The sequence below is a fragment of the Meleagris gallopavo genome, chromosome 6, assembly GCF_905368555.1.
Source record: "Meleagris gallopavo chromosome 6, MGAL_WU_HG_1.1, whole genome shotgun sequence".
NCBI classification, from domain to species: domain Eukaryota; kingdom Metazoa; phylum Chordata; class Aves; order Galliformes; family Phasianidae; genus Meleagris; species Meleagris gallopavo.
This window is the reverse complement of record NC_139409.1, coordinates 6,680,766-6,706,070: the sequence shown is the minus strand read 5'-3', so window position 1 is coordinate 6,706,070 and position 25,305 is coordinate 6,680,766. Positions and strand designations below refer to the sequence as shown.

Genomic DNA, 25,305 nt, shown 5'->3' with positions numbered 1-25,305 from the left:
ATCCCTGGTTTGGCTCTGTGGTGTCCTGGTGGTGTGTATGGGGCTGGTTAGCCACAGTGTGTCAGTTTGTTTCCCCATTTTTGACTGTTAAAACCTATTCATAAAAAGCCAGGGTATGGAAGATTGCCGCACTTCAGTGGGTGCTGTAGGTGACAATTTGTAAGGCGCCTACAAAGGTGATGTTGAGGCAATGGTGATGTTGAGGCAACGGTTCTGTTCTGTGTTTTGTGTCTTCTAACTCTGCAGAGAAGGACCTGGGGGTCCTGATGGATGAAAAACTTAACATGAGCCAGCAGTGTGCTCTTGCAGCTCGGAAAGCAAATGGTATCCTGGGCTCCATCAGAAGAGGGGTGGCCACAGGGACAAGGAGGTGGTGACGATGAGGGAGCTGGGCTTGTTCAGCCTGGAGAAAAGGTGGCTGCGGGGTGACCTCATTGCAGCCTTTCAGTACCTAAAGAAGCCTATAAACAAGAGGGGAGTCAACTCTTTGAAAGAGTAGATAACAGCAGGAGAAGGGGAAATGGCTTTAAGTTGAAGGAGGGAAGATTTAGGTTGGATGTTCGGGGGGAAGTTCTTTACAGAGAGAGTGGTGAGGTGCTGGAACAGCTGCCCAGAGAGGCTGTGGATGCCCCATCCCTGGAGGTGTTCAAGGCCAGGTTGGATGGGGCCCTGGGCAGCCTGCTCTGGTATTAAACGTGGAGGTTGGTGGCTCTGCATGTGGCAGGGGTTGGAGATTCATGATCCTCGAGGTCCCTTCCAACCCTGGCGATTCTGTGATTCTGTGTCCTGAACTCTGGTGAACAGATACTTGCTTTGTTGGTGAGGTGGGAAAGGGAAATACTTTCCTCTAGAAAGTGGAGCATTTTGGTCTTGCTTTTGTAGAGCCCTAGAAGGCCATATGAAACACTTGGTCACGTTAGGCTTTGTCTGCAGCAGCAGTGCCCCTTTTTGTGCAAAATAACAACTGTGGCTGCAAGTTTAAAAACTTACGATTCCCTTTTGCAGAAGACACATCAGTAAGCAGCAGCTGAGACCCCCGTGATGCCCCTGCTGCACTTCCTGGTACTGGCACTTTCCAGCCTGTAATGCTTTCTGTTCTTATTGAGAGTGCTGGAAGCTCCTAACGTTTGCTTTGCTGTCTGCCAAACTGGAAGTAGGTCTGACAGCGGAGTCCCAGCCGGTGAATGGGCTGAACAGCCAACTCGGTGCATCAGAACAGCAGTAGGGTTTTTATGTTACGTTTATTGCCACTGCTTTTATTTTAATTTTTATTTATTTTTTCCCACCAGAGGTACTGCATACTAAAGAGTATCTTGTAAGATTTTAAAGGAGATTTTTGTGATGACAGAACTTCTTACTTTTTTTTTTTTCTTTCAGTTTTTGCCTTGGAAAATAGTCCCTAACTGAATAACACCCAGCCTCCCCCTTCAAAAAACAACAACAGTAACAAAACTTTGGGATATGCTGGTATCTTTGCCCTATTGCCATAGCAGAGCCTGCACACATATCTCCTTATCTAGCTGTGGGTTTACCCAAGTGACCTGAAGAATAGCATCTTGTGATTACTAGGAAACAGAAAAGGGGCAATTTAGACTCTGGTCAGCGTTGCTTCATCACTATTGCTTCACCATGTCCCCAAAGAAAACTGTGGCCATGTAATGACGTTCCAGCCATCACCAGACTTCTCTTTCCCACTGGCATTCATGTGACAGTCTAGAAGGGAACCAGTGCCTCAGGTGGGCTCACAAACCCAGGGCTCCCACATGTGAGCCCGTGTTCCATCAGCCTCAGCAACCCTCCCTGTGTCTGTTGTATCTCTGTGTACAAGCAAAGCAAATAAGGAAACCAGCTCATATTAGAAAAGTGGGTGACCTATGTATTCTATTGAGAATGGCATATGCTGTTAGTTATTGTCTTTGAGTGTTTGCTGTGTTTTCCTCTAGAAAGGAGATTAAAAATAATTGTTGAGGAAATAAACTTACAAAGAGTTGGGAATTGCATAATGAGTTTTTTTTCAATTCTCAGCCCCCCTCAACTCATTGCATATGGGCACAACCTTAAGTTTGACAGAAGCGGTCATGAAAATGGGATGCAAAATAAAGCCTTCTATATGAGTTTGCAAATGAACTTCATATTTATTAATTATTCATGGTTCCTTCATTCCCAAAAACTTCAAAGGGGGATGCCCTAGCCAAATCTGATGAGTGTTCATTAAATACACAGAAAAGCAGATAATGTCTCAGACCAGATGCTGGAGGAACATCTCTGAAGCAGTGATAAGGATATCAGCAGCACCTTTCCCATGCCAGTGCTGGACCCCCACATCTTAGGAGTTTGACTCATGATGCTCGTTACATCTGTTCTTCCTTAATCTTCTGTTGGAAAACTTTCACAAAGATGAAATGTGGCACACAAAGCTAACATAAGCATTCTCAGTCGGTTCAGTGAGCACCACATTTTCGCTCTTCCAGCGGCACGTATTGAGACACAGTTTGGTTATTACAGAGACAGCCCTTGAGATGCTCTTCATCTCTTTTAGTGTAATTTAGGGCCCTTCCTTGCTGGAGCAGCAAACAGCAGGAAGAAGGCACCATACTGGTGTGAGCACATGTAGTGAGTAGGGAAACAATCTGTGTTGAGTTCTTGAGAATGACTCAACTCTCCTGAACTTTGCCTTTCGACTGTAATGGGTGTCCATTCATGTGTAATGGGATGAAAGATGGTGAACAGTAAATGATTTTTGTTCACTGGAACGTTTGTGCAGGTGCAAAGCACAGCAAGGTTCCTTTCTCAAAGCTTAAGTAGGTGAAACAAACGGATGAGGCGCTGGTGCTGGCATCACGGCCAGGCCACAGTTCTGGTGATCTTCCTCCAGCACTTCATGCATGGTTGTGCTGGGCTGTGCGGAGGTTTTGGCTGTAGTGATGCAGAACCTATGAACTCTATAGGAACAGTGGTGCACATTTCAGGACACACAGTGATGCTCATCTGGCTAATACAAAGGAATTTTTGCTCTTAATTAAGGTTGCACATAGAAATTTTGGGGCTACTTGCCCAAAATTGTTCTTCAGATCCAACATGCTTTGGAAACTAACTGCAGATTGTTCCAAAGGGCTCTGCAGAGCACGGCCTGTTTCAGCAGTCCCAGCACGGTTGTAGGGATTGTTCGTTCAGATGTGTTTGTGTGGGATTTTTGTTCGTTTTGTTGTTGTTGTTGTTGTTTTTTAATGGGGCTGTTTACTATTACAAAGAATGTATTCCCAGCAGGGTGTTGATTTAGTGTCAAACGTCTGTCGAGCTCTTTTTTGCCTTTTTTTTTTTTTTTTTTCCCCTCAGGACAGGCTGGTGGGCTGCTTTTCAAGTGAACCATATGGCCTTGTGACAGGCAGTCCTTTTGGAGTGTTTCACATGTCCAGCAGCATCTCAGATGTACATTACTGGGTAGCTTCACTGAAATAGATGAAGCAATTCCAGCTTACACCAGCTCAGATATCTGGCACACCCAGTCCTGTACAGGAATTTCTTATTCTTTTTTCTCAGCATTGTGGTTCTCTGAAGTATTTTTTTTTATGCCTTCTTTGAGAGCTTTAAACATTATGCAGTGCCTCCCTAAATGAGTTCACTCCAGGTTAAGGAATAATTTTCCTTCAGTCTCTCTGTATGAAAGATTTCCCCTTCTTGATCTGCTCTGGTGGGTGTATAATTTCAGTATTGCAGACTGAGATATGCTCTCCTAACGTTGCAATTTTATGTTCTAAAGATTTTCCTCTTTTATTTTTCTTATTTAAAAGATGAAAGCTTGTAGCAGCTTTTTTTTTTTTTTTTTTTTGGCATGCCCACCTATGTCACAGATTCTTCTGTCACAGTCTGATATTAATAGGACGTGGGGGAATGGTTTTAGACTGAGAGAGGAGATGCTCAGGTTCAATGTTAGGAGAAGATGCTTCATTCAGGGGGCGGTGAGGCACTGGCACTGCTGCCCAGAGAGCTGTGGGTGCCCCATCCCAGAGCTGCTCAGGGCCAGACTGGATGGGGGTCCTGGGCAGCCTGAGCTGAGGGTGGAGAGAGAGGCAGCCAGCCCATGGCAGGGGTTGGATCTGGATGGGTCCCTCCCAACCAAAACATTTTCTGATTCCATGATTCTCTCCACCATTTCTCCACTGACAGAAGGCAAAAGTATCTTAAGCTGCATGTGGCAAAGAGCATCAGCCAGACCCCTATGATTTTTTGCTACTTAGGTTTAGAAATAAAGGTATGGGGGAGAGCAGAAATACTGCATTTTACTGCTCTGCAGCCCTAGGCAGCTCCCTTGTGTCCCTACATGCTGGAGCACCCAGAGTGATGCCCTGCAGCGCTCTGCTGACAAACATCTGACTCAGGTGGTACGGAGGAACAACCTAACAGGATTGGAGTTAAAGCTGCACACTCACTGGCCCTTTGTTTCATGTTTCTGCTCAGAAACAAACTTTCTAGACAAACAGAAGCTTTGTCAGCTGTAGATGTTTATTTTTCTGTCTAGCAACTGTGCCAGCATAGAATCAGTGTGACCAGGAATGAACTAGTGCAGGGACTTGATTGAAGTTAAAGCTAATCTGGGAGAAAAGCACTGTATTATAGCCCAAGTTAGTGTTGTCACCTCAATATTTCTTCTGAGCTGAAAGGGCAGAAAAGGAGGCGAGGGGAGAAGGAGAGCTCAGCTTCTAGCAGCTGGAAATGCATGTAAACCTGCTGCCTCCCAGGAGAAGGTTGTCACTGAGCACCACTCCCCTGCCTCATGGCTTATGGAACATCTCCAGCTCACCATCATATGCTGTGTTATGTAAAAATCTTCACAAGCATTCAGTTTCATGTTTTAGTTAGGTGCATAAAGATGGTGTTTTCTCACTCTACTATTCTGTTGCATTTGATGATATATAAGTTAATTTGTCTATAAGTAGATATTTGCATCGTCTGCTTACAGGTCTGGTTTTAGTAGTCAAAATAAATAATCATTATCTGTATTTTTCAAACAGAAGTCAAAGAGCAATCTGCAGAAGAGGATGCCCAGGTGGAAGTGGACAGCACCAAGCAGCTAACACCAGTCCTTCAGCGCTCAGTATCCGAGGAGTCTGCAAGCTCCACTGCCTCCGTTGGTGTCGAAGCTAAAACCAGGTGAGTGGGCAAAGAGACGGGTGCTGGAACAGGGCTTGGAGCTGAGGAATGGGGCACAGAGTGCTTGGAGCACAGGCTCAGGGCACACTCCTGGTGCTCTGAAGCATCAGTAATAACAGTCTGTGTTGGCAGCTGCTGTATATGAGACCGATGGCTTAATTAGTGTACAGGGAGATTGAGGTGAAAAGCACACTTCTTAAATGTTGTCCTCAGATTACATGGGTAAACTCTCAAATTACAGCGTATTAGCTGTTTGAATTCAAGCAGATATAAGTGAGATTGAGATGCATTGTGATTACTGAAGCATTCCTCCTGAGAAGTGGTGTATAAGCAAATTCATATAAAAGTATTTCTGAACTTTCAGGTTGCATTTCTGTGTTTTCAGGAACAAAAACAACAAAACAGTTGTTTATATATATCCATCTTGTCAGTTTTACTGTATTTTTCGTTATTTAAGAATTTGTAATACTGGAAAATCAATATTTCTGATTTTTTTTTCCTTGTTTTTGTCAGCATAGGAGATTTAGGTTAGATATTAGGAGGAAGTTTTTCACTCAGAGGGTGGTGAGGCACTGGAACAGGTTGCTCAAGGAGGCTGTGGATGCCCCATCCCTGGAGGCATTCAAGGCCAGGCTGGATGTGGCTCTGGGCAGCCTGGTCTGCTGGTTGGCGACCCTGCACATAGCAGGGGGTTGGAACTAGATGGTCATTGTGGTCCTTTTCAACCCAGGCCATTCTGTGATGCTATGAATATAAGTTGCCCCCAAATCAGTGAAAGTATTAGTTAGGTTTAATGATATTGTTTGGCAAAAACTAAACCATGCTGCCTGTGATCACTGTTGAAGCAGTATCAGAGTATGAGAGCTACTGTGAACAGTTCTCTTTTGCTGCAGTTTGTTACCAGTCTGTTAGCAGGCAGTTACAGGTGCATTTCTGTTTTGATAGACTTGGAGACAGTACTGTAGTCATTTTAATTCATCCATGTCAGATACACAGCATGTTTCCCATGCACAAAAAATTAATTCGTTTTCTGCATGTATCATTTTCACATTTTACATGCCTGCAAACTTGCTGTGCTCCAATAGGTACTTCCCTCCTTACAGAGAGTTCTGCTTAAATAGACGTGGTATGTATACCTGAAGGAAATACACAAAAACTGCTTTTAATGGCATTTTCCTATGCTAATGCTAAACTGTGGTCAGTAAGTAAACCGACTTGAACTGAACAGCTATTTCTATTCTTCATTTCATCCTGTTTTGGATCCTTTGCAGAAATTGTTCTGAATGCTGTTTCATCCGCTTTCTGTTCTTGTCAAGGTTGCTTTCTGGCTGTTATAGCGAATAGTTGATTACAGCACTTTCCTTACCCATAAACTTTTTCTTAAAAGCTGGACAACAGTCAGCCAAAAAAAAAAAAAAAAAGCCCAGCTTAGTTCTGAACCAGCCCTTATTTGTTCTCAACTTACTTGTTCTGCCAGCTTGCAGTGCTGAGGTTGATTAGTCAATATTGAAAGGATATTGTGGACCGATTGCTTTGGCTGATCAAAGCATTAAAAAGCTAAATGTTATTAATTGATAATTAACGATGGTCATACCCCATCTCTGATGTTTTAGAAGAAAATGCATTCAAGAGATGTGCAACAGTAACTGGGAGTCTGAGGTTTCTCTGCTCCCAGTCGGTTCAGGATCTGGATGCCGAATTGGTGTCATGTTAGTTGGAGAAATTGTTGATATCCTCATAACAGTGGAAAAAAAAATAGAACGCCAGGTTTTATTGGCACTGTGTCTTGAAAACCTACCAGAAGAAAGCCTATTCTGAGCTGTGACTCCTTGATCAATCATTTGTATTACTGTCTGGGAGGTGTTCACACAGGCACTGTGCCTTGCAGGTTGGAAAGACTGGATGCTGGATGGCTTGTTTCTGTTTTCTTAGGACAAAATGCAACACAGCAATGATTTCTGGTTTTCTCACATAATGGTGGAAGGAAATGTATTGAGATTCAGTATAAAGTGGGACTCCATAAAGATTTGAAATCTGTAAGTTGAGAATACAGTTTAGACGTTGGTTTCCAAATTAGACATTCTCACCAGCTTCATTTCTTTGTGTATAAGTTTTGCTATTTCATTTATAGTGTGATTAACTTAATCCAGTGGAAATGGGTATAAATTAAGATATAAGTTTAGGTATGTGAGAGTTACGGGAATATTTTTTAACAGACTGTGAAGAAATTTGCCAAAACATAGAAAAGCACCAGTGGTAAGCAATACATCACTTTTTCATAGATTCATAGAATGGTTTCAGTTGGAAGGGACTCAAAGATCATCCAGTTCCAACCCCCTGCCATGGGCAGAGCTCACCAGAACAGGGCTCAGGGCCCCATCAGTCCAGCCAGAACCTCCAGGGATGGAGCACCCACAGCTCTCTGGGCAGCAGTGCCAGTGCCTCACCGCCCTCTGAGTAAACATTCTTTTTCAATAAGCAGAGTTGAATGTGAGTAAATTCTGCATTTCTGTCTTTGGTGGTAAAGAAGGATGTTAGAGGAGCATAGGACATGGGGCATAAAACAAAGCCTTTTTCAAATAACTGCTGTAGAAAAATACTGAACTGGAGATAGTAAGATGCATCAGAACCAGGATAGGATATTCACAAGCTGAGAATTTCCCCAAAGCTTGCCTAGTGTGGTATCTTTCTTCTGATCCTTCCTGAGGCTAAATAAGAATATCCAAGAGACAGGAGATGGAGAAGGCCTCCGGTTTTGGAGCCTTTCTGCCCTGTGTAGGGTAGGGTGTGTGTGCCTGGGACTCCCAGAGAGCTGTTCCCTGCGGCCGGGCTTGGGGGTGGGGATTTAACAATGGGTTGAGGAGAGCTGCTCAGAAGGCAACATGCTGAAGCCGTTGAAATAAATAGCATGTGAGCCATAGGGGTAGGGCAGGCTGCAAGGGGTGAGGCCTGTGTGTGTGCTGAGAAGCAATGAGTGAATTATTGACCGCAAGTGGGGAGGGGCAGCAACGTCAAGAGAAGATAAACTATCGAGCCTGGCAGTGGTGGAAGTAGTGCTGCCAGCACTTATGTATCAGGAGTGCCATGGGACTTGGAGCCTTTTCCTTGGGCTGTTCCATTTTTCTTTTCATAAGCCCTTTGAGAAGCCTGTGTCAGCACAGGACTTAGGGCTGAGTGCAATCCAGACTCTTGGGAAGGAGGCTGTGATGCCTGTAGGAGTAGAGCCAGGAGCCGCTGGGACTTGCAGCAGAGCCCACTTCTACCTTCCTCCTCTATTTCCCACATTTCGCCTCCAAGCACTGAAAGCTAACAAGAATGACCTGGAAGCGCAGTTTCAGAGGAGAACAAAGCACCTTTTGGTTCATTTTATTTTCCATCAACTTGTCCTTTTGCTGGAACTACGAAGAAAGAACAGTCCTAACATCACCAAGCAGAAGCTGAGATTTTCATAGAGCATTCCTGATTTTGGCAATCTCCCTTTCTGCTTCGCTTTGCAGTTGGTCAAACCACAGCATTTTCATTTTGTCACTGCTGTTAAGATCAGATTTGGAGGCTGGAGATGGAGAGATGGGGCGCTTTCTTCCATCAGAAAGGAGTTGACGAACATTTGTTGATTGTGTGAACAAAGATAATGTCTGGTGAAAAAACAGCAGCGAACTTCATTATCTTCGTTCCTTATCTTTTTCTTTCTTTTTTAATCTCCAAGGAAAGAGCATTACAAAACTTGCAACACTCAGTGGAAAAAGAAATTGTGGAGTGGAATAGAGATTAGATAATCCAGATAGAACAGCACTGCAGCGATGGCAGGAGAAGCTGCATCTCTTTGGGCAGGAGGGAGATAGATAAAACATTTAATATCAAATATGTTTAAAATTTAAGTTGCAAAGTCAAGCACTTACTTTAGGAGATACCAGAATTAAGATTAATTTTGAAACATCGATCACCTTCCTTTGTGCCCATGCGTTCTTACATGGTTTGTAGTTTTACTTGAATGCTTCTCTGTAAGAATTCTGCTTGCAGAGTGCGGACCCAGTGAATGGAACAGGGCAACTGAAATCAATGTACTTGAAATCATTGCATGGTTTTGCCTTTAGACTGATAGTTGTTAAAGCAGTTCTGTCTCAGATTTACGGGGCTGTAAGGGGCCTTTGGAAGTCACCTAGTCATCAAGGCTGGTAACTACAGCTGTCATTCTGGACAGAACTTGATATAAATTGCTGTTAAATATTCTTCCAGTAACAATAATTTTAGCTCTTCCTCAAACAGTATCTTCCAGTGTTTTTAACGTTGAAAAGATTTTTGTGAGGTCTAACTCAGATTTTCTTCTTTCTGGGTTTATCCCATTACTTCATGTACCATCTGGCAGAGATAATGAAAGATAGATTTCATTCATCTCTGCAAAAGGCTGTTAGTTTATTTACCCAGCATGTTATAACAAAAATCCCAAATTTCTTTCCTATTTTCATTTTCTTTGTAGAACACATTTTCTTGAGCTCTGATTCTTTTCCTTGTTTTGATTTCTCTTCAAATGGTCCACATCCCTCCTGAAGCACAACGTGGGTAATGCACAGAGAGGGGCGAAGAAAGGTTTCACGTGTAGCTTTCATCCTGCCATATACTTGAGTTGCACAATTGGCATTGTGGCCTTAATGTTTTTAGTGCTGTTGTGTGGAACTTTTGCCTGGTTGGCATGCATAACCATGCCTTTAAGTTGCACAGCTCTCCGCAGTCCATCTATGTAGAGATGATCCAACCACTGAAACAGTATTTAGAAATGCCTCCTGTGCTATGTGAGCAGGTTCCCCAGATTTGTGGAGCCCTGCTTTCTGTCACAGCTTTCCTCTCACAGACAAAGGCTCCTCGGCAGCTTTTCTGTCTCAGCCAGGCTGCTAAGCTGCCTCTCTCCACCTGGTTTTGCCCTGTTGCTTATGTACAGCTGTCCTGCCGCTTGTGGGCAGCCAGCCTACTTCTGGCAGGCCAGATCCGTTCACTGTTCGGACAGATTTTCTTCCCTCTGAGAGATGGCAGGTAGACAGGAGCATCCCGTGAGCTGGATTCCATGGCTGGCAGTCTGTCAGACCGTGCTGAAGTACAGACAGCAGTACTTGTAGGCAGCCTCATGCAGACCAAGCGCAGAAGCGGATGGGATGCCTGCTTTGTCTGAGGATTACATGGGTACTTTTTGGCCACAAATGATGGTAGGAAGCTGGCATCCAGTTCAGTTCCAGTGTTCAGTGAATGCAGTGTCTGCTCTCATTTCTTCCAAATGTCAACTTGTCCGTTTTTTTTCCCCTCCAGCATTATCTGTTAGACTCCTTTTCATACTGGTGATTCATCATCATATTCCCATTCTCTTTACATTTCTAACCCTACTTTCTGCTCATCAGTTTGTGTACAGTCTGCTCTAGGGCATTCTTTCTTGGCTCCTCAACAGGTTTGCATTTCCCTTACCACTGCATCTGTTTGTGACGTGACATTTCTTCTCTCATGTTCCTCCATTTTCATATTTGTTTTTCTTGTTCTCTTCCTGCTTCCTTTGGCTCCTGTATCATTTGTGCTATTGTGCTATTACAAAGGGAAGTGGTTTTAAGTTGAAGGAGGAAAGATTGAGGTTGGATATCAGGAGGAAATTTTTTACTATGAGAGTAGTGAGGTGCTGGAATAGCTGCCCAGAGAGGCTGTGGATGCGCCGTCCCTGGAGGTGTTCAAGGCCAGGTTGGATGGGGTCCTGGGCAGCCTAGTATTAAATGTGGAGGCTGGCGGCTCCACCTGCAGCAGGGGGTTGGAGATTCATGATCCTTGAGGTCTCTTCCAACCCAAGCCATTCTATAATTCTATGATTGTCCTGTTTCCCCATCACCTTCCATGTCCCTTGCACAATAAGTGTTCGGACTCACCCTGCCCTTTCATTCATCATGCCTCCCTTCATATTCAGTTCAAGTCTGAAGCCGTAGTTTCCTTTCCCTCCTGATCCACTGCTGTGCATTCCAGCTGAGAGTTTCTCCTCTTCATATCTGTGCTGCTCTTCATGGAGGCATACAGAGGGCTGACTGCAAGTACAGGCAATTTAAACGACAAAATCTGGATTCAGAGCAGCCATAAGCTTTTGTGGCAGAGATGGTCCCTTTGAGCATTTCTAACCTTTGCCAGAAGCTTTACGCATACATGGGGAAAGGATGGTGCATCTGGAGTCTGTGAGATGCTGCGAGACTGGGGCGTGCTTAGTGCTGAGAGTTTCTGAGCTCGTAGCTTTGATGTGCCAAAGCTTTGCGTGAGCACGTGTGGTGTGCTTAATGAAATCAGAAACATTCAGAAAAAGAAGTCTGGGTTAACTTTGGTGGGGTTATAGAAAGTATATCTGTACCTCTTTAAAGGAAGATGGAAAACTGGAGGTGAGTCACAGCATCAAAAAGGTTGATGAGAAGTAAGGAGTAACTTTTATATGCAAAGCAGGTGAATGAGCTGGGACCATTCAGTCTGTAAAAGAGACTGGAGGAGGAGGAGAACAGGCTTACAGAATGGTAGGTGGCCTCAGGAGGGTCGCTGTGTATCGACTGTTCCATACAAGAAACTAAGGAATTGTCAAATGAAAATCTCAGGGCCAGATGCAGAATGAAGAGAGGTGGTTCTTTACACAGCAGGCAGTTGTCTGGAGTGGCACAGAAATCCTTGCCAAAGGATGTTATGGATTGCAAAAAAAAAAAAAAAAAAAGAAAAGTGAATTGAAGAGCAAACTTGGCGAGTTCATGGGAGTGAAACTGAGAATTGCTGAACGCTTAGGAGTAGTACCTGATTCAGGAAAGCTCTGAACTGAAAATACTTAGGGGCATGGAAAGTATCAGATGTTTGCTCTGTTCTTTAACACCACCCATGCATCTGCTTATCGTATTTCCAACGCTGGCCATACTGGGTGGATGGACCTTTAACCTGACCCAGCGCCCTTCTGACTGAAGAGCCCCACTGCTGTATTTCATGTCTGCTGTAAGCAAGTGTTCAAAGATGTGAGGCTTGAATTATGCAGATCAGCACACTTTGCTGTTCCCTAATGTGACTGAACAGTTCTGATGGGACTTTCTTGAAAAAACAGCCAACTTGGTATGTATTAAATGTCAGCATTTTTCAGGCAATAAGATGTTATTTAGCATTCGTACAAAGCTACCTATGACAAACCTCCTAAAAGGTGCTGCCACCTCTGCAAGGGCAGTGCATTTTTGGCATGATATATATTGATTTGCCAGGAGAGGGAATCTGTGTTGAACAGATAATACTTCCTGGGTGCCAAGGCTCAGTGAAGATACAGGCCACACTGCTTCTTTTTTTCGAGGGAGATGTTTATGTGAAGTACCACCTTCCATGTCTGCTGACAGTTGTATTCTATGTGGGATCTTTTGTTTGAGACCAAGAGTCAATTGAGCTGGACACAGAAGAAAGATTTTGGCCGTAGAACAGACCAGCATTCACTTTAGTTAACACTGGCATTTTAATAACTCCCCCTGTATTTATGGCATGTGAAGTTCTAATTGAACTTTAAACATTTGTTTAGATTAAAGCTGGCAGATGTGGTACATATTTGTACTTTTTAAATCTTAAAAACTCAGGAAAAAAGTGTTGTTTTGCTGGTAATGCTGGAGGGGGGTAATGCTTTCTTTCAAATTGCAAGAGTATCATTAAGTAGATTATATGGCTGTAGAACTCCAACTGTGCCAGTTGGAAGAAATTGGAAAGCAATTACTGTCTAATGTTGTTTAATTGCTTTGTGCAAACTTAGAAGTTTGAAAATTCTTCACTGGAAGTTCTGAAGTTCATACAAACTGCCCCCACCCTTCTTTTTTTAAAGGAGTTGTGCTGTGTAGTTAAATGCTGCTTTCAAAACCGCCTCTGTACAGAGTGACTTCAAAATTTCAAGTTGTCTTGTGATTCAGTTTCCTTTTGGAAGGAGAACATCGCATGTAAAACATTTAAATATAGCTTACATCTGAGAAATTCTGCATCTTTGTAACATCTCTATTTTGCACTTTTCATGTTTCTCAGGCCTCATTAATTCAACAGGACAATGGATTGGGTTGCTGTGCTCTATCGATGGGAAGTCATTGGGATGAGGGTGTCATGAGATGAAGTCTCTTGTAATGGCACTGCTCCAAAGTTTGCATTAGTAGTTTTCCTTCAAGCTTCTTTATTATCAAAGCTCAGATACTGACATGATATTGAGATGATGAAAAGGCAATATTCCACGCTTCCCAAAGTGTTATAATAACTTCACCTCTGTGAGTATCTCACATATTAGAACACACACTGATGCAGACCACTGGAATCGTTTGAAGTCAGGAATCTGTTTTCTGTTAAAACGCAGCTTGCAGGTCTTGATTTGAATTTTCAGAAGTGATACAATGCTACATCTTCACTAAGGAGAAAAACAATTTACTCTGTAAATAACACAACATAAAATGAGGGCGAAGGCAAAGAGTGCATTATCACAACTTGGCACAGCTAAGTAAATAGCAGATCCCCCGTAGTGTTTAATTTTGCCTTTTAACATACGGTAAAACAACTAAAAGGGTTAGCTGGGAAACTAATTCTCAAGGCCAATTCTCATCAGTCTGCTTTGATAAACTGTACACATCAGTCTGTTCTGTCGACTCCCTGCTCTTTGGAGAGGAGTTGGAAGGGACTTCAAAGGTCATCGAGTCCAGCTCAAACCATTCTATGATAAGTTCTGTTCTGCTCCTAAGTATTCCATTTCATTGTGTTGAGCTTGTTTGTAATTGTGAAAAATGCACGCTAAAAACATTTTAAATCTGTAACAACTTTGCTTATATCGTGCAAAATAGGCATAAATCCTCTCAGCTTCACCTTTCAAAAATGCTAAGGTGTGTGTGAAAAAGGCATCCCAAAGACATTTCTGGACAGTTACAAAAATGATTACATAATTCATTTAAAAGGAAACTCATGGCAAAAATCAAATGATATCCTCTTTGCTTTCTTTTTACTTTTTAAATGAAAAACTTTAATGCAGTCATTGCATTAGTGATCACCTGTTAAGGCCATGTCAGTGGTCATCACGTTAAGGCAATGGTTATGGCTGGCAGACCATAACAGAACTGCCATACCCTGGGCTTTCCTGTGTCAACAGCAGTGACAACCTCTGCTCTTAATAATCAGAGTGCTTGAAAAGATGAGATGCAAAGTAGAATTATTTGACAGTTGTTGTTCCATTGTAGTCTGGGAGGAGAAGATGTAAGTTTGAGATGTAAGAAGATGTAGTCTGAGAAGATGTAAGAGAAGAGCATCTGTTGAGTTGAATTCATGAGTTCGTATTTCTCCTGCTGTTAAGAGCTTCTGTTCATCTCTGTGGGATTTTTGGGTTCCTCTGAAAGAAGGGGATCCTTAGCACCTCTATGCAGAACAAGAGGCTGAGGGATTTTCTCCAGGCCTTCTCCTTCATCATTTAGTATTAGAAGCGGTGCGTACCTTAAAGCACCACACCTGTAGATGTGATCAGCACAAGCCACTTGCTTTCTGCCTTGGCAATGGAATGTGCAGGTCTCCTGGGGATGTGAAGGGAACTGCAGAGGTGTGCTTGTAGGGAAGGATTCTCATGAAGAAAGGAGGCAGAGGTGTGTTCTTCAGCTTGTGGATGAACAGCAGTGCCCCACATGGCTGCAAACTGTCCCGAGTTCCACCCAGGTATGAAGAGCAGGAGAGTGAGGGGTCACTGCTGATCCCATCGAGGGTCATAGTAACTCAGAGACCAATGTGAAGTCATTTCTGTCTGCAGCACAGCAACACCCAGGCAGACACGAGCGTAGATCTGTGAGATAAGGGAGACCTTGTAAACAAGGCATTCAGTCTGCACATCTGCTCACTGTCACAGAGCCTTGGCTGACACAGGATACCCTGGTGCCATTTGCCAACACAGAAGGATCCTGGAGGGGCTTCTGTTTGCTCTTGGAGATTTAATTGTAGTGGCACTCGATGCTCTTCAAGTGTTGTTAAGTCTGATGGTCAGCCTTAGTTCTGTTAACAAAGTTTTGGGGACCATCAGTTTTACCTTAATTTCCTAACGGAATATTTGCAAGCCAGCCAGAAGATGTTTTTCCTCTCTGGTTATAATTTAATATTGTGCAACTGGTTGCCCAACGCTGTGTCGAAACAAAATCCTTTGAACAGGAAAGTTTGTATTTTAGGATGAGTCCTAAATGTCCATATGTCATCGCTTAAGTAAATTGTGACTGTTCCCCCTTCCTGCAGGATTAACTGTCTGTAGGGCATTTTCTTTTCTTTTGCTGGGATGCAGACTGTGGAGAACTGTAGCATCTGAGATTCTTGTCAGAGGGCTCTGCTTGTGGAAGAGGCTTGCAGGAGATGATGGCTGCAGCAGAGTGCTGAGATTGTCAGACATGATTTTGTCAGACAGGGCATCTCTTTGAGCTTCTTAGGAAAGTTGGACTTCCTCTCAAGGTTTGGTGGGACCAGGCGTTAGCTCAGGTGTTAACCTCATCGCCTTTTACTGCATCTCCTAAATCCAGCTGTACATCTGTTTTGTTCTGAAAATGTTTTTCTTTCCATCATCTATTAAGATTTGTGGGCATACAAATGTATGAAGTCCTTTAGGATGGGGTGAGCTGCCAGCACTTCCTGGCAATGAACCACCTGTGGAAGTTTAAACTTTATGTGTGTAAGGTAGCATCTGTTCTAGGAAAATTTAGAGTTGCATTGAAGTTAACAATAATGATGAATTTAAATTTTCCTTTGGAGCTTCATAAGTGTGTCTTCAGTGCAGTATTGGTGAGCTTAAGTTTCTTTTTTTCCTTAGAAGCTTATAAAAAGATATGTAACACACCATCTCTTGCTTGTTATCCCATTTTGAATTAGGCTGTTCTGAAAATATGCTAATTATGATAACAGATCTTGAGTTTGATCTTAAGAGTTGCCAGTATCTCAATTTTGTTATCTTCAATATGAGAGCTCTTCTTGCACCACAGATTTAGATTCTCTAATTGCATATTGACATATGGAAAGTAGATTTGTAAGTACTTTCTGCTATCTTCAGATGATATGAATAAAAAAACTCTACCTTCTGCCCATACAGACATAACTTAAAATATTTACTGAGCACTCACACCTAAAAGGCTCACGCGGTGGAACTGGCCACTTTGTATTGCATGACAGAACAGCAGCGTGGTGAGTCGAGGAGCAGAGCACTGTTGCTTTTTACTGGGCAGGGAGCACGCTGGCTCTGCTTGCTGCTAGCTCCCCGAGAGCGAGAGCTCGATGCATTTCTGTTCATTCTCCCTTGAAAGCATCAGAACCTTTTTTTTTTTTTTTTTTTTTGTGACTTTGATAATCTCTCCCTCCCTCCGCCCCCCCTTTCTCTTTTTCCTCTTGACAGCGGTCTGACCACGTTCCGCTTCCCCTTTCTTTTACTTATGCACCTACGAGCCTTTAGCAAAGGATTCCCCCACCCCCCTCCTTGCTGGGAGCGCTTCCTTCAGCCGCGTCCACAGCTTTGCTGGAGCAGCAGCAGCACAAACCATCTGATTCCTGACAGCAGCACAGCTGTCCGCACCGCTCCACGGCGGAGCTGTGAATCTCCCAGCTCTGCTGTTCGCTCCGCCCGCAGAAAGCTGTGATCCAGGCAGCCTCCAGAAACGTCTGCTTTACCCCTGCATGCCTTTGGAAGGTACTACGGCTTAAAAAGTTAGTGTTTTTCAAAATTACTCTTTCATATTCTTTTCTAAGTCTTAACACTATTGCGTGTTTGCTACGACTGCATTTGAAGGAGCTTTGTTCCTTCAGTCGTAATTATCCTCAAGTCTGTTAGTGAGTAGCGACAGTCTGTCCTGACAGGATGTGTGAATAATTATTTATTCCGCTGTGGATAATCTCGTGTTTGTAACTACTGTAATTTATAGGCCATTGTGCTGCCTGCGTAAATCCCTTAAGTCCCCTCACAAGTCTCTCCAGTCTCAGCTAGCCCAAAGAGCTTTGCTTTACCCTCTTACAAACTCTGCCTGCGAGGTCAGGTCAGGTTTTGCTACTGGTCTGATAGGTTATGCTCACTGACATACAAATAGCAGTTATGGCTTGCTTATGCCATCCTGAAAACCAGCTTGTAAACAAGACATACCTACCTTTCAGCTGTAACCACACATTTTCCTCCCCGTTCTCATGCTACGTTTATTGTCATTTTTCTTTACATCATTTTACCTTTGGGTACTTTTTCCTAAAGATTTCTGGAAAGTGGCAGATGTTTGCCATCAGCTTGGGTGGAACCATGTGAGATGTGTGACTGACGTCAGAAATACGAGGATGAACATTCCCCACCAGTACTATGGCAGGTTGTTCATCTGAGTACCAGGAATGGGACCACTATTATGTGCAGCTGAGCTGCATGTCCCCAGGAGTATGTGTGCCCTGGAGAGAGTTCAGTGCTGCCTACAAGGTGCAAGTGAAAGTGTGGGACCTTAACTGGGGCTAAGAATTCATGATACACTGCTGTCTTCATTAGACTCTGTCTGGTATTACCAGTACTGTAATAGCAGTTCATGTACTTGTATTTGCTTTCTTCTTTTTTTTATTTTTCTTTCTCCTAGTGTTGTTTTATGGTGAGGGCAAAGGACCTGTCTCAGAGTGTGCAAAATCAAGTCAGAGGGGGTTTCCTGGATTCTCAGTGTCTTCTGTGCTGAGTTGGAACTTTTTTACTTTATTCTTCTGTTGCAGCTCATGCCTCACCTGGCTGGAAAGGCATGGGCACTATATTCTCCTTTCAAAATTCAGTAAATATTATGCACGAGCTTAGCTTTAAGATTTCCTCTTCTTCCCACATTACCTTTCTCCATCCACCCAGCCAGCACAGACCAAAACCCAAATCTGCAGGTTGCAGATGCGCTTACATCTATTTAAATGGGATCCAGTCAAAACGAGGCCTCCAGCCAAGTGCCTGATTCCCTGAGGCATCTTTATGGGGTCTTCAGGGCGTAAATATGAAGAAAACAGAATTGCTCATTTAAGCATAAAAATGTGTTAAATGGCCTCCCTTGAAACCAATGCAAACTGCATTAGTTGCAGAAGTTCACATTTTAAGTTTGTGGATATGTTTATTATAGAAATATTTTTCAGTAGATTCCATATGATGTGACACAAGGAGGGCTGTCAGAGCTGTCATTTCAGTGCTGCTGCTATGTTATGCATGCTAAAACATAATTGCAAATGGTACAGGGAGAGCTTAATGGTCACAGTTCTGTAAATAGACATCTCCTCTAGTAAAGCTTCAAGGTGGTGTTTTTATATGTGAAATGAGGACTCTTGGATTCGTGCATACCATGCTCAGAGTGACTGCAGTCATGGCTGTGACTATTCCCATTCTGTTGTTTCCATGTTTAATAAATCTTTTGACGTACCATATAAGCACACTGTGTATGTGCTTGTAGAAAGGTAGATGTGTAGTACACGTGCATCATGTACAGAAGGCTTTCCCTTTTTTGTGGTGGCAATGCTGAGGACTTATAATGGGGGTGGTTGTTAATTATGTTTATCCTACCCTACTCTGTTCTGCTCTACTCTACCGTGTTTTCTGCCACCTTTTACCTAATGCGTGCCTCAAGATACAGTGCTCACCCCTCCCATCCCCTTACAGCCGGGATGTAACAAACTGTCACACGCTGAGAAGTTTTGAGTAGAAAGGTTATATTAATCATTTGGATATTTCCTGGTGGTTTCTGTTTGCTTGTTGGAATCGTGCACTTCTGTGAGTGCAAAAGTTCTTTTACGTAAGTAGTTGGAAATGGACTTCCATAATGTTGGGTTCTGGCAGCACTCGGGAACTGCCATTGTTTTGATATGAAGGGTTAAACTGGCACAGAGTTGATTCTGGATGGAACAGTTTCTGCTGTTTTCCCCCTCCCAAATAATCATCTTCCCTCCCACAGCGAACAACTCTGCGCCTTTTGTTACTGTGGTGAACGAAGCTCATTAGGACAAGGAGACTTAAAACAATTCAGCCCAACTCCTGGGTACATCATCCCATGGAAGAACCAGCCTTTAAACAAGAGCGACGCCAGCGACAGCGCCGATGGAGCTTGTGAGAGGACTCCAAAGCAGAACTCAGTGCCGCGCAAACAGAGAGGGCAGAAGAAGTAAGTGTGTTTCGCCATAACTATCTATGGCCTTATGGGTTTGTTTGTACGCAGCTTTGGAAATGTGTTACAGGTACCGTAGTGTTGCATTTGTGAAAATTATCAAATGGATGTGGTTAATAAGAGTCATTGAATGGCTTAGGTTGGAAGGGACCTCAAAGATTATTCAACTCCTTTGCCATAGGCAGGGCTGCAAAGCACCAGATCAGCCACTTCATCAGGCTGCCCAGAGCCTGTCCAGCCCAGCTCTCATGCCCCATCCCTTAAGGTGTTCCACAGCTCTCTGGGCAGCCTCTTGCAGCGCTCACTGCATTCTCAGTGACAAATTTCCCCGTCATCTAATCTGAATCCCCCCTCTTTTAGTTTAAAATCATTCTCCCAAATGGTTCAGTAGCTTTGGGTCGTGGTTTTTTTAAGCCTGCAAGCAGTACAGAAATGTTTGCCTCGCTTCTAAAGGTTGGTTTCTGCCCTTAAGTGAGAATCTTGAATAGAAGACCATAGGAAAGTATTTACTATCCATGCACAGGTCTGTTTTGAGATTGAAGTAAACTGAAGGCAGATGCAGGATAGGAGCAGGAGGCTTCTGAAGCTGCCTGTGTTCCAAACTACGGGTGACGACTGTCATCTCGTTGGAGCAAGGAGAGTCCCCGTGCCAGGATGGCACCGCGGTGCTGCCTGGTGTTCAGGAGCACCTCCTGTGCTCCACTTTGTGCCCGCTGCCTCGGTCCTGGCGCCGGGCAGCGCTGACAGCAGCCTGTCACCGATGAGACCCAGGCTGCACAGCCCCCAGCACTCTCAGCTCTCTCCTCACAGGAGAGTTGCTGCAGCGCCTGAATTACCGAATCCAGTAATTCTGACAAAAAATAAATGCAGGAAGGAGGAGGGCTCGGAGCCCCTGGGCTTTCGCTCCACGGCCTCCCTCCGGGGCCGCCCTCGCCGCGGTGCCGCCCGCTGCAGCGCGGGGCCGGGGCCGGGGCAGCGCGGGGCCGGGGCCGCGCTGGAGGCCGGGGATTGGCTGCGGGCTCGGGGCCGCCGCCAGCCCGCGGGGCCCGGCTGAGGGACGGCAGCGCCCGCCTTAAGGTGGAACGGCCGCGGGGCCGCCGAGCAGCGCCGGGTCCGCGCGTCGCCCAGCGCCTCTTAATGCAGGAGTTCGGTCTGGGTCTGTCACAGCCCTCTGAAACGACCCTCCCGAAGCACTGATTTCACGTTTCGGCGCTGTTTGTGTTCGGCTGTGACTGGAGGTGGCTCGGTGTGGCTTTGTACTTGCTGATGTTCAGGTTGCAGCATGCTGCCAAATAATTATGTCAACAGTGTAAAAATGGGCGTTGTGTAATGCCAGCAGAGAGAAAGCCGTGTGCTGCAGCCCCCCTCCCCGCCCTCCTCACTCCTTATGCATTTCAAGTAGTGGCCTGAAAAGAGACTAAGAACAAAGTTCAGGCTGGGCTGAAGTATGTTGGTGTTCAGGATGGAATTGCAGAGTAAATGAGGATGTTCTCTGAAGGTGATCTTGTCAGAAATCCACTATACTACTGAGAACACCACATCACTTGGGGTCAAACTTTTTACAAACGTTCTCAGCCCCTGTGCTCTGAGCCTGATGTTGGTGCCCCTCAGTGCTGACAGTGCTGGAGTTGGTGGGGGGAAGCGGGGATCTGTCATGGCATGACTCATGAGGATATAATGACTCCCCTTCCCCTTCCTCTTCCCCTTCCCCTTTCTCTTCCCTTTCCCCTTCCTGTTCCCCTTCCCCTTCCCCTTCCCCTTCCTTCTTACCACCAGTCATAAAGGCACAGTTGCTGCAGTATAACAGCCTGTTGTTTGCAGGAGCTCTTGGCATAGTGGCACTGGGTGGCTTCTCAGTGTCCTTTTCAATGACCCAGAAGGAGAGCAGTCAGGACTGAAGGCATTTTTATGCTGTTTCAACTCTATAAACTCAAAATTAGCAGCAAATGCTCAAGTCTGAGTTACTAATGAGGCAGAAAAATGAAGTTAAAAAAAAACCACAACATCTTTCCTAACAATCACAAAAGCATTAGATGAAGTCAGAACGTAGTAAATAAGCTTAATGTAGGTCTTTAGATGCCCAAGATAATTTTTTGCCTGTAAGAAAGAAAGGAGGAAGAATCATCACTTCCTTTAGTTCGCGGGACTGATCTGAGTTTTGTTAATTGCTTTCCACTGAGATTAGAATTTGGGGGGCAAGTTAATAAGGTTATGAACTAGCTCCTCCCATATCAGCACAGTAGAGTAGTCTGCACTTGGTAGTAGCTACTACATTTCTGAATTCCCTCACATTCATTCCTGTATCTTCCCCCCGTTTTGTTCAGACTATCTTGGTTGCATTGGATAAGTATGTTTATTTCCAGGAGCTTTTTCACTTTTTTTTTTTCCTTCTTTGTTTTGCTCACATCCTGCACAGTTGCTGTGATGTCCCCAGGCAGTGAAAGTATGCAAGGGTGCTGTCAATGCTGTACCGAGGACCAGCTGTTGGGATGCTAAGAGGAGGGCCATGTGAGAAGCTGCCAATGCTCCTCTCCACCTTCACCACATTCTTTTTTTCCTTTTACATCTCTTCTTCCCCAGGGTAGCACAGACTGTTACATAATTTTCCATCCCTAGGGTTGGGCAAGTCTTAATATTAAACAGGACTGGACTTTTTTTTTTAAAAGAGTCAGCATGTGTATCCTGAACAATGGCAGGAGAGCAACCTCCAGGAAGGGGAAAATCGTCAAGTACTTTTTTTGTCTGTTGAAAAGTAGCTGTAACTGAAGACTTGGTTAACCCTCAGAATGTTGGGTTATGTGTGAGGAAGTCAGGTGTTTGGTGATGTTGATTATATTTCTTATGCTTGAAAATAAAATATTTTTTGCTGAATTTTGGATCACTTATAAGTGCCTGGCTAATTGAACAAAGAATGTGGTCACTTCTAAGTTTATTTTTTTTTCTCTTCTGCTTCCTGGTACAGACCTCGATTAAGTACGTCATGTATGAGTGTCAGCACCCAAACTGCTTCTGACGATCAGGTTGTCAAATTCTGGGATGAACTCAGTTTAGTTGGCTTACCAGATGACATTGATGTTCAAGCCTTATTTGAGCCAACAGGTAAGATACATTTCTCTCCTTGTTTCTCATCCATCTGTGTGGATACAGTGACTATATTGACAATGAATGAAATTTTTCTGCTGATTTTTTGTGCTCTAGTGTTTGTCAGGTATTGAATTTTGCTTTCCTGACTTTTGCCTGTGTTATGTGGTGTTTCTGTGTAGTTTCCAATTCATGTACCAGACAGACAGTCCTTGTGATGGGACTTGGTTGCTCAGGTGGATTGTCAGACTCGATGATCTTGAAGATCTTTTCAGTTGTTCAGGCAGTAATATCTTCAACATCCTGATTGTATTTTTGGGAGGAAAAAAAGAAGTGTGACACAGCTTAATATAATTCTTAAAGTCTGAATTCTATAGCTTAACCCTCCACAATGGCAGCGTGAGGCTAGGAGATCTAAAATAAAGGAAGGAAAGATTTAAAAGAGAAGATATCAGAAGAACAACAGATTTACAGCACGCTCACATGTTTCCAGAATCTGCAGATTTTCTGTCAAAAAAACTGTATGCTTTGTCATCTGTTCTTTCATTTTAATGGAGCTTCTCTTTTTAATCAGTTATAAATTACTTTTGTGGAAAGCGTTTATGTCCTCATGCTTTGATGCCAAGAGTCCATTCACATATTTTACCTCAAAAATGCAAATATATTTCTTCTTAACCCAGTGCAAGTATACTGTCACGGAGTTAACGAGATCAATCTACACCCGTGACAGGGGGCGGTAGGCCCCTGCCCTCCCCTCCCCAGCCCACAAAATGGGAAGGAAGGGAGGAAAACAAAAAAAAACAGCGGCAAAAATGTCATTCTTTTGTGAGTGTAGAAACTGATTTTGAAGTTTAATTAGAAAAAAATAAGGTTTTGTTTTAAATTGTTCTACTGTAGTGTGTGGGGCGGGGAGGGTGATCAATCTAAATTATTTTAAGTTGTCATTATTATTTGTCCATGAATCTTCCCAGGCCCTTACAGAACTTCTTGGGGAGTTTGTTTTGTTTTGTTTTTGTGGCTGAAGGATTAAGTTGGCCAACTGCAATACCTAATTTCAGCAGCTAGTGTCAAGCAATGTTTCAACTGTACTAAAAAGCTGTCTCAGAGTTCCTTCAGAAATATTCTTTATTTGCAGCTGTTTTTCCCATGATTGAATTAGAAACGTCTTTTAAAATATTCCCATTAAGTTCTGCACATTCTCCTTGTGCAGATACTGAGTTATCAATAAAACATTTCTGCTTATCTCTGTTCAATGCATTTGTTGTATTGGCACAGTCTTCTGTGCTGTGGTGCATTTTGGACTTGAAAAAGTTGTATGTAGAATTCTGAAGCATCGTTTGAGTGCATTCTACATAAACACACAGGTCTGCATGCAGTCACTGGGAAATGTAAGTTAATAGTATATATGTAGATGAATGTTATCTGCAGTAAAACCCAGGATTTGATATAACTCTGTGAGTGTCTCATGCACTGACATTGTGTATACACCCCTGTTATGATTCTATGGTCAGGCATCTGAAAACTAGAAACAGATGCACAGAGTATACCACGATGAAGTGAAAGATTTTTTTATGTGTCAAAAGGTTGCAGTGTGTTTAGCATTTGATAGTATCTGCAGTACATTTAATGTATGGTAATAACACCACTAAATATTGCAATGGGAAGAGCAAGAGGAGAGACTGTTTGTCTGGCAAGTGTTTACTACTAGAACTGAGTTTTGTGCTTACAGGAAATGCTTTATAGAGTTGTAAAACTGAAGCTGCTCTCTCCCAATGCATTAGGTCATTGCTGGGCTCATCAACGCTGTGCAGAGTGGTCACTGGGAGTCTGCCAGATTGAAGAGCAGCTATCGGTGAACGTGGACAAAGCTGTTGTCTCAGGGAGCACAGAAGTGAGTAAAATGATGAGAGTGCTTGAATAGGTGGTGGGGCGGGGCTGAAAAACAAGCAGGAAACAAGTGCCACGCAAAATATTGCCAACAATATCCACGTACAGATCTCTGAGCTTATGTTCATAATAGTGTTTTTAAGTAAAGTCTTCGTGATAAAATCTACTTTTGCAATTTATTCAAGAGACTTAATGATAGATTCCATGCAATTCCTTTAATTCTCGCTGCAAGTCCTCTTCTAGGGTAAGTAGAATGTAGAAAGTACACAGCTGAGCAATATACAGATAGAAAAAAAAGCTGAGTTCAAATTAGTAAATTCCCTGCTCAATGGAGGAAAGTTTTTGTTTGCTGGTTTATATTCTGAAATATTATAACTCATATAATACAAAAATTCTCAAGCTAGAAGGTTGATACAGGAAAACTAGTGTTTTACTGCCAAGCCTGTGTTGTTATTGTAAATACTGATGGAAAGATGTTGCTCTGAAAGTAATAGGAGATATTACTTTTGGAACAACCCAGATAGATACTTAGTGTTTCACTATGAAATGGCAGGGACTTCTGAAAAAGCAGACACCTTTGAGAGGGATGGTCTCCTTTTGGCATTGCGTTGGAGTGATGAGGAGACCTATTTCACATAGTCTTTACTATTTGTGGCTGTATTTTTCTCAGTCATATTTAATGGATTATTTTAATAATTTTATCTTCTCTGTTAATCAGTTGTGGTATCAGCAAGTCTGCACAGTTTTGCTGTCTTCCCAATGATCATGCTTAGGCTTATTTTTTAGTTGCTTCTTAAAGTTCTTGATGCATTATGTTAAAATAACAAAACAATGTGGAAGATGCCAGTAAATGTTCTCCATTGTGTGGAGTAAAAAGCTGTTTTAAATCAGTCTTTCAATATGAGCTGTATAATACAGTTTTCCTTGTGCCATCTGCTTTTACATGCACTCATATTGAATAAATGCTTTACTTTGAATAATATAATTGATTTCTGTGCGTCTGCTTTCAATGTAGAAGACTACTCAGAGTGAATGAACCTGACAGAAC

At 43.3% G+C, this 25,305-nt stretch overlaps 1 protein-coding gene across 12 annotated transcripts in view; it reads left to right on the top strand.

The window, feature by feature from the left end:
• The window catches only part of KMT2C (lysine methyltransferase 2C), a 188,101-nt gene that overhangs the window by 55,290 nt on the left and 107,506 nt on the right, over nt 1-25,305 (top strand). For all 12 annotated transcript variants that reach the window (XM_085226991.1, XM_085226999.1, XM_085227002.1 and 9 more), the window contains 4 exons: nt 5,013-5,151; nt 19,080-19,286; nt 22,252-22,388; nt 24,152-24,261. In XM_085226991.1, coding sequence (XP_085083117.1) covers nt 5,013-5,151; nt 19,080-19,286; nt 22,252-22,388; nt 24,152-24,261 — 593 coding nt within the window. The remainder of the gene's footprint in view (nt 1-5,012; nt 5,152-19,079; nt 19,287-22,251; nt 22,389-24,151; nt 24,262-25,305) is intronic.